This window comes from Rhinatrema bivittatum, chromosome 1, assembly GCF_901001135.1.
Source record: "Rhinatrema bivittatum chromosome 1, aRhiBiv1.1, whole genome shotgun sequence".
Lineage (NCBI taxonomy): Eukaryota > Metazoa > Chordata > Amphibia > Gymnophiona > Rhinatrematidae > Rhinatrema > Rhinatrema bivittatum.
This window is the reverse complement of record NC_042615.1, coordinates 278,800,500-278,813,782: the sequence shown is the minus strand read 5'-3', so window position 1 is coordinate 278,813,782 and position 13,283 is coordinate 278,800,500. Positions and strand designations below refer to the sequence as shown.

At 45.2% G+C, this 13,283-nt stretch overlaps 2 protein-coding genes and 1 long non-coding RNA gene across 8 annotated transcripts in view; 1 reads left to right on the top strand and 2 right to left on the bottom strand.

Moving 5' to 3' along the window:
• Positions 1-7,913, bottom strand: part of TTC31 (tetratricopeptide repeat domain 31) — a 167,312-nt gene extending 159,399 nt beyond the window's left edge. The window contains exon 1 of one of the 3 annotated variants that reach the window (XM_029595609.1): positions 7,729-7,913. In XM_029595609.1, the coding sequence (XP_029451469.1) occupies positions 7,729-7,810 (82 nt within the window). In that variant the 5' untranslated portion in view covers positions 7,811-7,913. Of the gene's footprint in view, positions 1-7,543; positions 7,563-7,728 lie in introns of those variants that run through there. The other 2 variants (XM_029595600.1, XM_029595618.1) reach the window with 2 other exon arrangements.
• LOC115087919 overlaps positions 1-13,283 on the top strand; it is a 37,719-nt gene that overhangs the window by 3,070 nt on the left and 21,366 nt on the right. The window lies entirely within an intron of this gene.
• Positions 11,161-13,283, bottom strand: part of CCDC142 (coiled-coil domain containing 142) — a 127,299-nt gene continuing 125,176 nt past the window's right edge. For both annotated transcript variants that reach the window (XM_029595585.1, XM_029595573.1), the window contains exon 11: positions 11,161-12,107. In XM_029595585.1, the coding sequence (XP_029451445.1) occupies positions 11,839-12,107 (269 nt within the window). In that variant the 3' untranslated portion in view covers positions 11,161-11,838. The remainder of the gene's footprint in view (positions 12,108-13,283) is intronic.

Sequence of the window (13,283 nt, the reverse complement as noted above, 5' to 3'; positions counted from 1 at the left end):
AGTAGGGCATGTAATGTATGTATGAATGTGATATGTAGGGGTAGGTATGTTTGCATTTGTTTCTTTGATGTTTTTGTTTATATATTGATTTAAAACTAGGGATCATTATACATCATAATACAATGTAGAGGCACACATTATTTGTTAAGTGAATTTTTAAGTATGAATGTTATCAGATGATGATCAGAGATGGGAAAGACAGAGGTGAAGAAGCCTGAGAGCAGTTGGAAGAAGGGACTAAGTGAAGGCAATGGCTGTGCTACTGCATGGGGGAAGCTGTATATAGCTGCAAGGCCAAAATGAGGAAGCTTAAGGCAAGCAGCTTCGAGGCATAGAAGGGCATCATCAACATGGAAGTTAAAGTCCCCAAAGTTAAGGAAAAGAAGATGCTTCAAGGAAAAAAAAACAAAAACAGAAGTCGTCAAGGTCAGAGAAGAATGAGGAGAGGGATTTAGGGGGTTGGCGAATGGCAGCTTCCTGAAGAGTAGGGTGAAGAGGTGAATTGAGTGGGTTGAGAAGAAAGGGTTAAAACCTACATGAGGGGGAGAGCAGCAGCCCAATACTAACACTGTAGCTGACTGAGTGAGGTGTGTAGGAGAAAAAGAACCTCCATCATAGAGTGCAGCGACCGAGCACCTGGTAGTCTTTAGTTACCACTGGATAGTTCTACAATTGACACAGCATAATTCCTATTCCAGGGCCTGATCAGCAAACACCCTGCGTATTCAGGGTGAGGGGACCTGTTTCACCTGTGCATTTTTCCAGGAAGGGAAAAGATCTCTGCTCAAAATGCAACTGCACAGCTCAAAGTCACAGTGTGATGATACCACAATGGTCGGGCTTATGTGTGTCCCTACTTTAACTTCTACAGTAACTCTGTCGTGCAGCTTCCTGACTGTAGCATCTCGGCTACAGCTCCAGGAGGAGAAGCGAGTTGCTCATCTGAGGCTTTGCTGCCCTTGTGACATCGGACGATTCCAAACCCAGTGTTTTGTGAGGTCACAGACAGGGAGAACAGCCCACATTCTGAAGAAGCATTTCTCAGTTAAGCAACACCGGAAAGAACACACACAGGTGTGAAGTACACAGTACCACAGATGTGACCAGAAAGAACTAGCGCATATACAGATTCAAAAATCCACATTTGCACAAAGTATCTTTCTGGAGGTAAGGTCTCCAAATAGGCTGATTTGGCACATACTTAGACAAGAATGAATCTCACCCATACCTTTCTGCAGTTATAGAAACAGGGGCGCTCCTTTCAACAATATCTTTTGCATACATTTCCCTTCTTCCCAAGATGATGGAGCTTGGTCCTGCTCTTGCTTTAAAAACCGGTTTCACTAAGGAAGACGACTCCCAGCAGCCCCCAGCTTAGCACCTGCAGACAAACAAGGCGACCGCAGGCTGGTGCTCCAAGGAGCACACAGTGGGAAAGCAGAGGAACTCCCTTAGCTCCTCTCCCATTCATGCCAACAGGAAAATTCAAAGGCTGCATGCTGCCACTATCAGGTAGGGAAATGCCTCCCTTTCCCTAAGCCTGGTAGGCAGAACACAAAGGGGCAAGAAACAGAGACCAAGGGAGGACAAACATACAGAAGAGAAGCAGAAGCCGAGTGCCCAATACTCATATACACACACACCACCTTTGGGAGGGGCTGTGAGGATGCATAAAATCCCTGTGCCCACGTGATGCAAGGGGAGGAGGACAGAGGATTGCAAGATATGAAATTCTGCAGGGTATCCATCTCCTCGGAGTAGTGCCATGGGGCCTATCCCTCCACAGGGAAGGCTGGAGGAAAAGATGATGAGAAGTGTTCCTAATCAGTGAAGGTAGCTGAGACCCAGGGAGAGGTTAGCTAGACTTTACTGAAAGGCAAGAGTCCTGGAGGAAGAAGGTCCGGGAGTCCAGAGAGTTCCCAAAACGAGAATCCGAAGAGATCCAAGGGAGAAGGGGATTCTTCAGAGGATTAGATACCAGGAAAATCCAGAGTTAATCAAAAAAATTCAGTCAAGAGGCGCTGTAGAGAAAAAGAAGTGAAACTGAGGAAGAGAGATTTCCATCATCCAATAGGTACCGGAAGGGTACCTTCCCCTAAGAGCCTACCTATTTGGTGAGAGGATGTGGAAAGAACGTGTTTTGCCTATTTTTTGGCCTTTGTGTTGCTGGAGTGCAATCAATTAGTGTACTATTTTGGATTTTGTTTACCCTGCTACCAGTTTGCAATAAAGACTTATTTTTGATCGTAGCTGGAGTGAAGAGTGGGTTGGTTTTTTTTTTTGGTGTGGCTGGACTGGTGCACAGAAGAGCGCCTGAGAGAAACAAACCCCATGGGTCTTGAAAAGCTTGACTTTTCCCCTCTCTGCGGGAACCCTAGGAGGTCATTGGGGGGGGGGGGGGGGGGGGGGGGGGGGAACTGTGTGTGATCCATGGACCTCCCTGTCTGCCTCCGTGCCCAAGAGCTGAGAGGGCTACCCATGAAAGAAGAAAGGTAGAAGAGAGAATATGCAGGAACATAAAGAGGCAAGATGGGGATGTTTTCAAAATGTTAGCCTGTAAAACAGCAACAGAGGAGATCTTCAATAGCTGCAGGTTGTCACCACTGTTAAAGCATCTGGCCCTCGAGCACCATAAGAGCCGACTCTTGTCAAACCTGGATCAAAGGACTAAAAGGCAAAGGAAAGTAATGTCAGCTGTTCAAAATGCAGTGTCTTTTTTTTTTTTTTGGCCCAGCAGTTTCTTTTCTCTCTTCCAACTTAGTCAAAAACAGGGCTGGGGTCTGATGCCTTGAGCCTTCTTTCACATATACCTGAGAAATCTCCCCTTATTTTAGTAGGCCCCCTCCCCTTACTGTCCCTAGTTTGGTCATTGCAGAATAGTCCTGAGCCTGGGAACCAAAGACCTCAGAGCTCACTCTAACACTTTATCATGGATTCTAATCCGGCCACCAGGTGCTGCTCTTAACAATGGCCACCACGACTCCCCACAGGGAATGCAAACACCGCATCCGCAGCATCCCCAGTAGATCCTGGACCCAGAAGACCTCCTTTTGGGAATCGAACCAGGGGGACCCTCCGCATAGTAGCACACAGCACTGCCACTGTGCCAAGGGGCTGGCCCAACAATTAATTTCATATGCAACAAGTCACCTGCGACAATCTTATCATAATTAACTGCCTTTTCTCGATTTAGCAAAAGCTGTCACATAGGCAGAGTTTTAGGAGTTTTCTTCAAATACCAGCAAAAATAAAAGGTCGATATAGCCCTTGAGAATTATTGCCAAGCCCAACTTGCACCCTCTTTCTCCCCACTTAAACTTGAGAGGAATGAGCTGAAAAAAAAAAAGCAAGGGGGGGTGGGGGAAGCTGAGGACAAAGTGTTGGAGAGAGGATATGACAGGGAGCAGCATGGTGGTAATGAACCCTGGAAAAGGACAGTAGCAGGAAATGGGTTAGACACAACGCCTTTTACAGAAGGGTATGTATGGGAAAAAGCTAGGAAAACTGAAGGTGGACAAGTCCATGGGGCTGGATGAGGTACATCACAGGACACCACAAGAAGTCAGAGATGTCCTGGCGAATCTACTATATGACCTGTTCAGTTGAACCCTGGAAACAGGAGTAGTGCCACGAGACTAGAGAAGGGCAGTTGTGGTCCTGCTTCATAAGAGAGGAGGCTGGAAAACTGCAAGCCAGTTAAGCCTCACCTCGGTGGTGGGAAAATTAATGGAGACGCTGCTGAAGGAAAGGATACTGAACTATCTACAATCCGGTAAGTTGTTGGACCGAGGCAGCATGGGGAAGGTCCTGTCAGACAAATCTATTTTTTTTTGATTGGGTGACAGGAGAATTGGATCGAGGAAGAGCACCCGACATCACCTACTTGGATTAAAGGCAAAGCTTTTGATACCGTCCCACATAGGAGGCTTGTGAACAAAATGAGAAGCTCTGGAGTGAGCACTAAGGTGGTGGCACGGATTACAAACTGGTTGACTGATAGGTGACAGCGTGTAATGGTAAAATGAACCTACTCTGAAGAAAGAATGATGTTAAGTGGAGTGCCACAGGGATCGGTATTGTGGCCGGTTCTGTTCAAAATCTTCGTGAGCGACAATGTGGAAGGGATAGAAGGTAAAGTTTGTCTATTTGTGGATGAATCCAAGATCTGCAACAGAGTAGTCACGCCTGAAAGAGTACAGAGAATGAAAAGTGATTTACGAAAGCTTGAAGAGGGTCGAAGATTTGGCAGCTGGGATTCAATGGCAAGAAGTGTAGAGTCATGAATCTGAGGTGCAGTAATCCAAAAGAGCTGTATGTGATGGGAGGGAAAGACTGATATGCACGGACCAAGAGCGGGATCTTGGGGTGACAGCCACTGGTGATCTGAAGATGGCGAAGCAATGTGACAAGGCAATAGCTAAAGCCAGAAAAGTGTTGGGCTGCATAGAGAGGAGTAACCAGTAAGAAAATGTAGGGGGTGATGGCCTTGTACAGGTCCTTCGTAAGGCCTCACCTAGAGTACTGTGTTCCATTCTGGAGCCCTTATCTCAAAAGGGATAGAGACAGGATGGGGGTGGTCCAGAGAAGGACTATCAAAATGGTGTGGGGTCAGTATCAGAAAACCTATGAGGAGAGACTGAAGGATATGAATGTGTATACTGTGGAAGAGAAGAGGCACAGGGGTGATATGATGCAGACCTTCAGATAACCTGAAAGGTTTAAATGATGTACAAACATCAAATATTTTCCGCTAGGAAAGAAATCAGTAGAACTAGGGGCCACGAAAAGAAACTCCAGGGAGGACGTCTCAGAACCAACCTAAGAAAATATTTCTTCACGGAGAGGGTGGTGAATGCCTGGAATGCCCTTCCAGAGGAGGTGGTGAAAACCAAAACAATGAGAGAATTCAGAAGGACATGGGATATTGTACATCCCTAAAGGATGGAAATGATGAAAAAAAAAATGCATGGAGTATCTTGCTGGTGCAGCAGTTATCATCCTTTAACCAATAAGCCTTGATACTGTTGATGCAACTCCATCATTGCGACTCTGCTTCAACAGCGGGGGGGGGGGGGGGGGGGGGGGGGGGGGAATTGGATTCATAAAGCAACCAACAAGTGTCCCAACTTTTACGGTCTGGGGAACAAGTATTAGGGTAACTTGCTGATACGGCAGTTACTATCCTTAACCAATAAGCCTTGATGTAACTCAAACATTGCTTTCTGCTTCAACAACAAAGGCATAACGGAGAACTGGATACAACAGCAATCAATCAGGCCAATACAGTACAGTGCGCTCCGGCGCTGTTAACCCGCAATTGGACGCGTGTTTGACGCGCTAGCTTTACCCCTTATTTAGTAAGGGGTAATAGCGCGTTGAAAACGTGTGTCCAACCCCCCCCCAACCTAATAGCACCCGCAACATGCAAATGCACGTTGATGGCCCTATTAGGTATTCCCGCGCGATTCAGTAAGTAAAATGTGCAGGCAAGCTGCACATTTTACTTTAAGAAATTAGCGCCTACCAAAAGGTAGGCGCTAATTTCTGCCGGCACCGGGAAAGTGCACAGAAAAGCAGTAAAACTGCTTTTCTGTACACCCTCCAACTTAATAACATGGCGATATTAAGTCGGAGGGTCCCAAAAGTTAAAAAAAGTAAAAAAAATAAAATAAATTTTTTTTGAAATAGGCCCGTGGGTTGAAAACCGGATGCTCAATTTGCCGGTGTCCGGTTTCCGAACCCATGGCTGTCAGCGGGCTCGAGAAACCGACGCTGGCAAAATTGAGCATCGGCTGTCAAACCCACTGACAGCCGCCGCTCCAGTCCGAAAAGAGGCGCTAGGGACGTGCTAGTGTCCCTAGCGCCTCTTTTTACCACCTGCCCTAATTTAAATAATTAAATTACTGTATCACGCTCACAGGAGAGTGTCCTGTGCGCTCGCCCGCTCTCCCTCGAGTTTTACTGTATCAGCTCAAATGAGGGCTAGGGTGGGAAACTGATAAGCATGGGGTAACCTAAAAGGCACAGCAGGCAAGCTGCACATTTACTGAGCAGACTCGATAGACCATTTGGTTCTTTTCTGCTGTAATTTCTGTATGTGTTGGTGGACGGGGGTCACTAGTCTACATTCTTAAATTAGGGTTCTCAGATATTTTAATTTGGCAATCTGTGGAGCCTAAAAAGTTTTGCAGGAAGCACCAACTTTTTGTTAATTGCTGACATTTTTAGCAACAGTCATAGACACTTATATGTTAACAACTATTGACAGCTACAAGATGGCGGCACTCTCTACAGCTCTCCTCGGGCTTTGTTAAGTTGCTAAATTAAAATCCCCAAAGACCAAAAGCCCCAGTTATGATGCATTATATTTATCAACCACTATTCCAATGGTCACAGTGATTTACAATTAAAAAGGTTCATGACAACATATAACAAATATAAATATCACAATGTAACAACTAAGACAACAAATTGCATACACCTAAAAGAAATAAAAGTAAATTAAAATGCAGTATTCACATACTCATAAAACAAAATACAATAACAAAAACCTAATTACCAATAAAAATGGAAAATAAAGTCACATAAAAATAAAATAACTAAAACAGGCAACTAAAATCAGAGACAAAAAAACTACCTCAAATGAACGTTGGCCCTGCCAGTGAACACTTAAATATTGGTTTCTTCAAAAGCCAATGTAAATAACCAAGTCTTTAGCATTATAGTACTTCTGGGGGAATTCTACATGTTTCAATACTATTTTCTTTATTGTGGTATAAATTAATGACTAATTATACTGTACTATGTTGGCAAATAAGATATACAGAATTGAAAAGCATTATGCACAGAATTCCACAAAGATTAAAACGTGCAACTCGGCCGAAACGGGAGAGCCTCGAACGGGGCCGATACCTAGGGCTCCGCCAGCGAACCTCACCACCAACCTCCAGCAGCTGCTGTTACTTCTCTCGCGAGTCCCTTTCCCCTTTCATAGGCTTTATCCTTCCTCCGTGCAAGCAGAAAAAAAGTTAAACTAAAGTCCCGATACCACTGCCTCGCACTGATTTAATACTCAACATAAAAACTACTTCTCATCAGAACCTTTTCTTGCCTTATAGAGGAACCCAGCAAAACATGATTATTTTCACTCAAGAGCTCTCCCTAGTTCAATGCGTTTCAATAGAAGGAATTTAAAAAGTCTAACACTCTCTCTGCTTCAGCAACATTCCAAGCCAAGAGTGCAAATATGCAACCGCATCAAAGCAGTCGGACTAAAAAGCATAATGCTGCAGGGTCCGGGATCACCGAGCTCTAGGGTGCATAAACTTGGGAAACTTATCCCGAGTGGCAAAGAAAACCACAAGCCCCCCCCTGGGATCCCGAGGCAGGGATCATTATGGAAGGCGGCGGGAACCTCAGCAGTCCCAACAATTTACATCTCTAATCCTTCCGGGGGGGGGGGGGGGGGCGTCGAAAGCATTTATTTTTAGCGGGCTCAATAAGTCCCTTCTGTCTTATTATTTATATAACAATATCAACATACTTATGAACTATCTACATGTATCCGCATAATTGCGTTTAGACATATGCGCGCACACACACTATAGATCCGGATACGTGCACGTTTTGTAGATCATCATCCTGAATGGGCGGGAGAGTTGGTGTGCGCTGACGGAACCCAGGCCACTCTCACAGTAAACAGCTGCACACCGGCGGCTCTATCCTTACCCGGCCCGTCCGCGGCTCCCGCCATCGCCCTGACCACCGCGGCGGCCGCCGCTGCCCTCCTCCGCCTCCCGCTCCTACTCATCGACAGCCCCCGAGGCTCATAGCGAGGAGCACGCCTCAGCGGAAGTCAAAATCCCAGCCAACAACAACCTCCCCTTCCGCCCCGCTAGATATCCGCGCCACCCTGCTGCGGCCACGTGAGAAGCGCGCATGCGCTGCAAGGCTGGCTCCTGTGCTCGTCGGCCGCAAGACGCTATAAGGACATGGCTTGCCGAGACTGGCATGTTTATCCAGCCCTACACGCCCCCTTCCCTTCGGGGGTTGATTACCCTTGTCTGGGAGCAGTTTGTTAAACTCGAGGAAGCCTTAATGCGGGATCTTGAAAATTGTAAGCGGTAGGGACTAGGGAGCATCTGCTTTTGCCTACTTGAGAGACTGAAATGTGAACCCTGCCGGGGAGGGAGAAACAGGCTAGAAATGCTGATCATATCTGAGAACTTTTGAGTTCTCAAGCTGAGTAGAAATTAGTAAGGGACTGGGGACTGCACAAAGCTTTTCTCTTCTCCCTTTCAAGCATCTGCCCCCCTCTACCTCTTTTCCTCCTCAGCCTCCCCACCCACAACTCCAGAAGCAGAATAGTGGAGGAAACAGGACGCGCTGGAAGTAGTGTTACCTAGAGGTAATCCTCCCCTCATGGCTGATGCCAAAGGAGAGATAAAAGCGGGAAACACCGTTTTCTAAAACAACCTAGCTGGAGACCTCATCCACTTCTGCCACCACTTAAGACCCAACTTCCTTGCTACTCTGTTGCTTCTGTGCCAGCACCACAAGCTGTTCAAAACTTGCAACCCGAGATCAGCATTAGGAAGTGCCAGCCCATGCTTTTAAACATGCTCATGGTGCTAGCACAAATGGGCTCAGAGTGGCTGGGAGATGCAGACATGCTGCTGTCACTTTCCTATAGCTGCTTAGGTTTGGAGCATAGAGGGACTCCAAAGATGGGGCCAAGCCGTTTCTTTTTATCGGGCCGATGCAGTAAAGTGCGCTTAGGCCGAGCGCACTGTTAGCCCCCGGTTGGACGCGCATTTTCCACGTGCTCTTTTTACCCCTTATACAGTAAGGGGTAATAGCGCGTGGAAAACACGCAGCCAACCCCCCCGAAACTAATAGCACCCGCAACATGCAAATGCATGCTGATGGGCCTATTATTTATTCTCGCGTGATATAGAAAATAAAATGTGCAGCCAAGCCACACATTTTACTTCAGAAATTAACGCCTGCCTTTGGCAGGCGTTAATTTCAGCCAGCAAAGTGTACAGAAAAGCAGAAAAAACTGCTTTTCTGTAACCCTCTGACTTAATATCATAGCGATATTAAGTCGGAGGCCCCAAAAATAAAAAAAAAAATTTAATTTAAAATCAGCCCACGGTTTGGAAGACGGACGCTCAATTTTGCCGGCATCCATTTTCCAAACCTGTGGCTGTCAGCGGGTTCGAGAACCGATGCCAGTAAAATTGAGTGTCAGCTGTCAAACCCGCTGACAGCCACCGCTTCAGTCAAAAAGGAGGCGCTAGGGACGCGCTAGTGTCCCTAGCGCCTCCTTTTACCGCGGGCCCTCATTTGCAAATTTTTTCTTTCTGAATCGCGTGCCCAGAAGAATGGGCGCTTGCCGGCTCTCCAGCAGGTTTTTCTGACACTTGCCACCCCTTCCACTGCTGTAGCAATGCCACTGAATGGCATACAAAAGTCATTGGCTGAAAAGTTCCCATACAGATATTCCCATAAACCAAAATTGGCAATAGGTGAATGGCATCTTATAGACTAACCTGCCTCTTGTCAGTTTTGCCACGCCAGACCGACACAGCTATCCCTCTGAAGATTTTCATCCCATAAATTAACAATAACAGGATACCTGCTTGCTTCCCTTTCCTCCACCCATTCTTAGACATCCTAACATACATATAGTCAAGAACACATTTGGAACTTTGGTTGTACAGAGCTCAGCAGCAAAGGTGCTTACTGGTTCCTCCAGATGCAAACATATTTCAGCTATCCTATACATCCAACACTGGCTGCCAGTTATATGGAGGATACAATTCAAAATCCTCGCACTGATCTTTAAAGCCATTTGTCATGATGTTACTGCTAGCATTAGCACCATGTTCAAACTTCACCATCCCTCCAGAGAATTAAGATCAGCTAATCAGCAACAGTTAGATATACCTAATCACTGTTCAGTGAGGCTCACAGAATCTAGAGGCTCTTATATGTAATGGGCCCAACCTGGTAGAATCAGCTGCCTCTTGCACTCCGTAAGGAAACCTGCTTTAAGACCTGTAAGAGACTTTTGAAGGCTGCCTTATTTAAAAGAGCCTTCAAGCTACCTCCTGAATAACCTACAAACGCCACTGATTACATTTGCAACATCTTACGCCTTGCTTTTGTTTTGTCTTATGGCCAAAGATTGCTATGCTGTTTTTCCTGTTCTGAGCACATTAGTATTTCACCCCTATCATGTACTTCTTTCTTGGATTTTTGTATTACCATCTGCATGATGCCATCATGTACATTCCTCTCAAGCAAGGGGGGGGGGGAGGGGGGCAAGGAAAAAAGGGTCCATTTGCAGCTGCTCTCAGATTTTCTGCAATGGACACCCCTGTGCTGAGAGTCCTTTCCAAAATTGTCAGCTGGGGGCTCTTACTTTGAACTTATGCCACCGCAAGGCACTACACTTTTTTGTATTAAATTTTAATTGCCACACTGCTGACCACTACTCATTTTTTTTCTACTCCAGCTAGAGTGTCTACCCTGATACAAACCTTACTGTAATTTGCAAAAACACAAACCTTTCCTACTAACACTTCTGCAATGTCACTTACAAAGATATTGTATGTGTGGGCACTGTATGTTCATCATAGATAAACATGCTATCTGCTTTTGCTACCTGGGGTCATTCCAACTGCTACAGCTGTGGTCAGATGTCCCTAAGGGCACAGCAGTACTATACATGGAAAACGGAGGCCCTGAGAAGGGCACCGGTGGATAACAGCCCAAAGCGTCAGGATGAGGCTTAGCATCAGATCAACTCCTCATCCAAGAGCAAGGCGTTGTCAGACGTTTGGTGTAAAAGGTGGAGGTACCTCCCCTTCTCATTACCGCAAGCATGGAAAGGCTCCCTTTCCCCTTCCCCGTGGCACCAGTTCCTGGATCCATCACAGGCCAAGAGTTCAGCGTGGCATAGAACCCTGTGGTACAATACTGATTTGCAATAAACATACTGTCGGGAACAATCTGTGTACGTGTCATTTGTAATCCACACAAATCTGTTGACTTTTTGGGGTTGAAGAGAGAGAGTGTGTGTGCGTGTAGAGACAGATATAAAAGGAATTGAAAAATATAGATAATTATTGAGTATGAGGAAGACGGGCACAAAACTAGATAAAACGCGTGACATCTGAAGAGCCTGCAATCCAGAAGCAGAGGTGATAATATTGAGGGCTCACAGGATGGCACACAAATTTTAGTGAGAATGAGCAGTGAGCCATATCGTAATGCCTAAGGCCAAGAAGACCACACTCAGTAGTTTTTAAAGTCTGTATGTCTGGGCATATCAGTTTTATTTTGATGTTTAAAAATGGATGAAAAAGGAGTAGGTAAAAAAGTTATAAAACAAAAAAATATTTCCATCTTAAGGAGACTATCATAAGAAAGAAAAACAATTCTAAAGGATAAAGCTCTTGGGCTTTGTAAAGCTGTAGCAGTACTCTAAGGTTGCCCACCACAATCTTTATTCTTCACCATCCTGTCTGTAAATGAGCTCTGAAAAAGAAAATATTTCACTAGCGGCCAACCCAGGTACAGGAATCCTGCAACATGGCACCCTGGTTTCTTTCTTCATAACTATTAGGCATACTGTTGCTGGGCCTGCAGCAATCTAACTAAGAAAATCTGACCAGCTGCATCCCCCTGGAGTCTTGAAAGTGACCCAGCTTTGCAAACCCAGGGTCAGGCATGTGGCATCAGGTAACGCTAGGCTGAATTCCTAACTAGATTGCACATTGAGTTATGTTTTTTTTTGCTGTCCTCTTCCATTCTGGAGAGAGAGGCACTTCAAGTTTCTGGCGTTCTGTTCATGCAGGGCAGGCTAGGCACTTTCCAGCGTCGGCCACTATGCAGGCGCAGCGACAGCCATTCCTGCTGGTTCACCGTCAGGTAGCACTCAGGGTTGCCGTTGTTTCGGATTTTGCTGAGCAGGTCAGCGGTAGCCGAGGTCTGAGCCTCCAGGGAAGCTCCATTCCGGGAGGCTTGAACCTCCAAACTCTCCAGGCTGTTCAAGCTGCCATTATTGAATTCACGAGTCCGTCTGCCTGCAGCTGAACCTGCAAAAAGATCAGCAAGTTTAACATTGACAGAGCTTCTATCCTGCTACAAATCTTTTGAAAATGAAGCACATGGGCTCCTAGTGCATGACTGACACATGGCTTCCTCCATGACACTCTACCCCACAGTAACCATCACACCCACCTGCCATGCACCTGCCTCTGTATATCCTGTTCATCATAATTGCCTTCCCTCTAAGTTTTAGGCTTTTTCAAGAAGGTCCCAAAACTTCCTCAACCTGCTTACGTTTCATTTTGTACAGACTTTGAATCTTTTTATAGAGTACCCTTCACTTGTACAGGATTGGATAAGTTCTTGGAGGAGAAGTCCATTACCTCCTATTAAGTTGACTTAGAAAATAGCCACTGCTATTACTAGTAATGGTAACATGGAATAGACTTAAGTTTTTGGGTACTTGCCAGGTTCTTATGGCCTGGATTGGCCACTGTTGGAGACAGGATGCTGGGCTTGATGGACCCTTGGTCTGACCCAGTATGGCATGTTCTTTATTTATTTATTTATTTAAAATCTTTTCTATACCGTCGTTAAGCTAGAAACCGTCACAACGGTTAACAATAAGGCACTTAAAATAATGTTGCTTAACTGTGTTATTTTAACATCTAGACAGGTGCCTGTAACTTACGGTACAGAGTTTCATAATAGCTATATGATGCTAGGTGAGACTGTTATGCTTAGGTTTATCAGATCAGTTCAAAATTATTAATATTCTACATGTTATCTGTTGCTGCTTAAAAGTAAAAAATACTCAGCATGAGTAGGTGTGTTGTGTCAAAGCACAAACTCATCGCTTTCTACAATTCTTTGGATTCTATTCTCCATTCTCTTTGTGGTATGTTCTTACAGTACAGTATATACCAAAAACATTTTACAAATGGTAATAAATAAAGTAGTACTTGATAAATACAGTAGATTTTTTTTATTTCACATTTAGTCACATCTCGGCATCAATGCTTTGTTCTGCTTGCACTCTGTGTTCCTCAGGCCATCATACATTTCCAGGAGTGATACATGCTAACTCATGATTTTAACACAAAATACTGTTTAATATTTTAGGACAAAGTAAAACATTGTTCTCAGGTAAAACCATAGCTTCTGGCTGTGTTAAAGCAAAAACACCAGCTACATTTTTCAAATTTGAATTGTGAGTTAGGGGG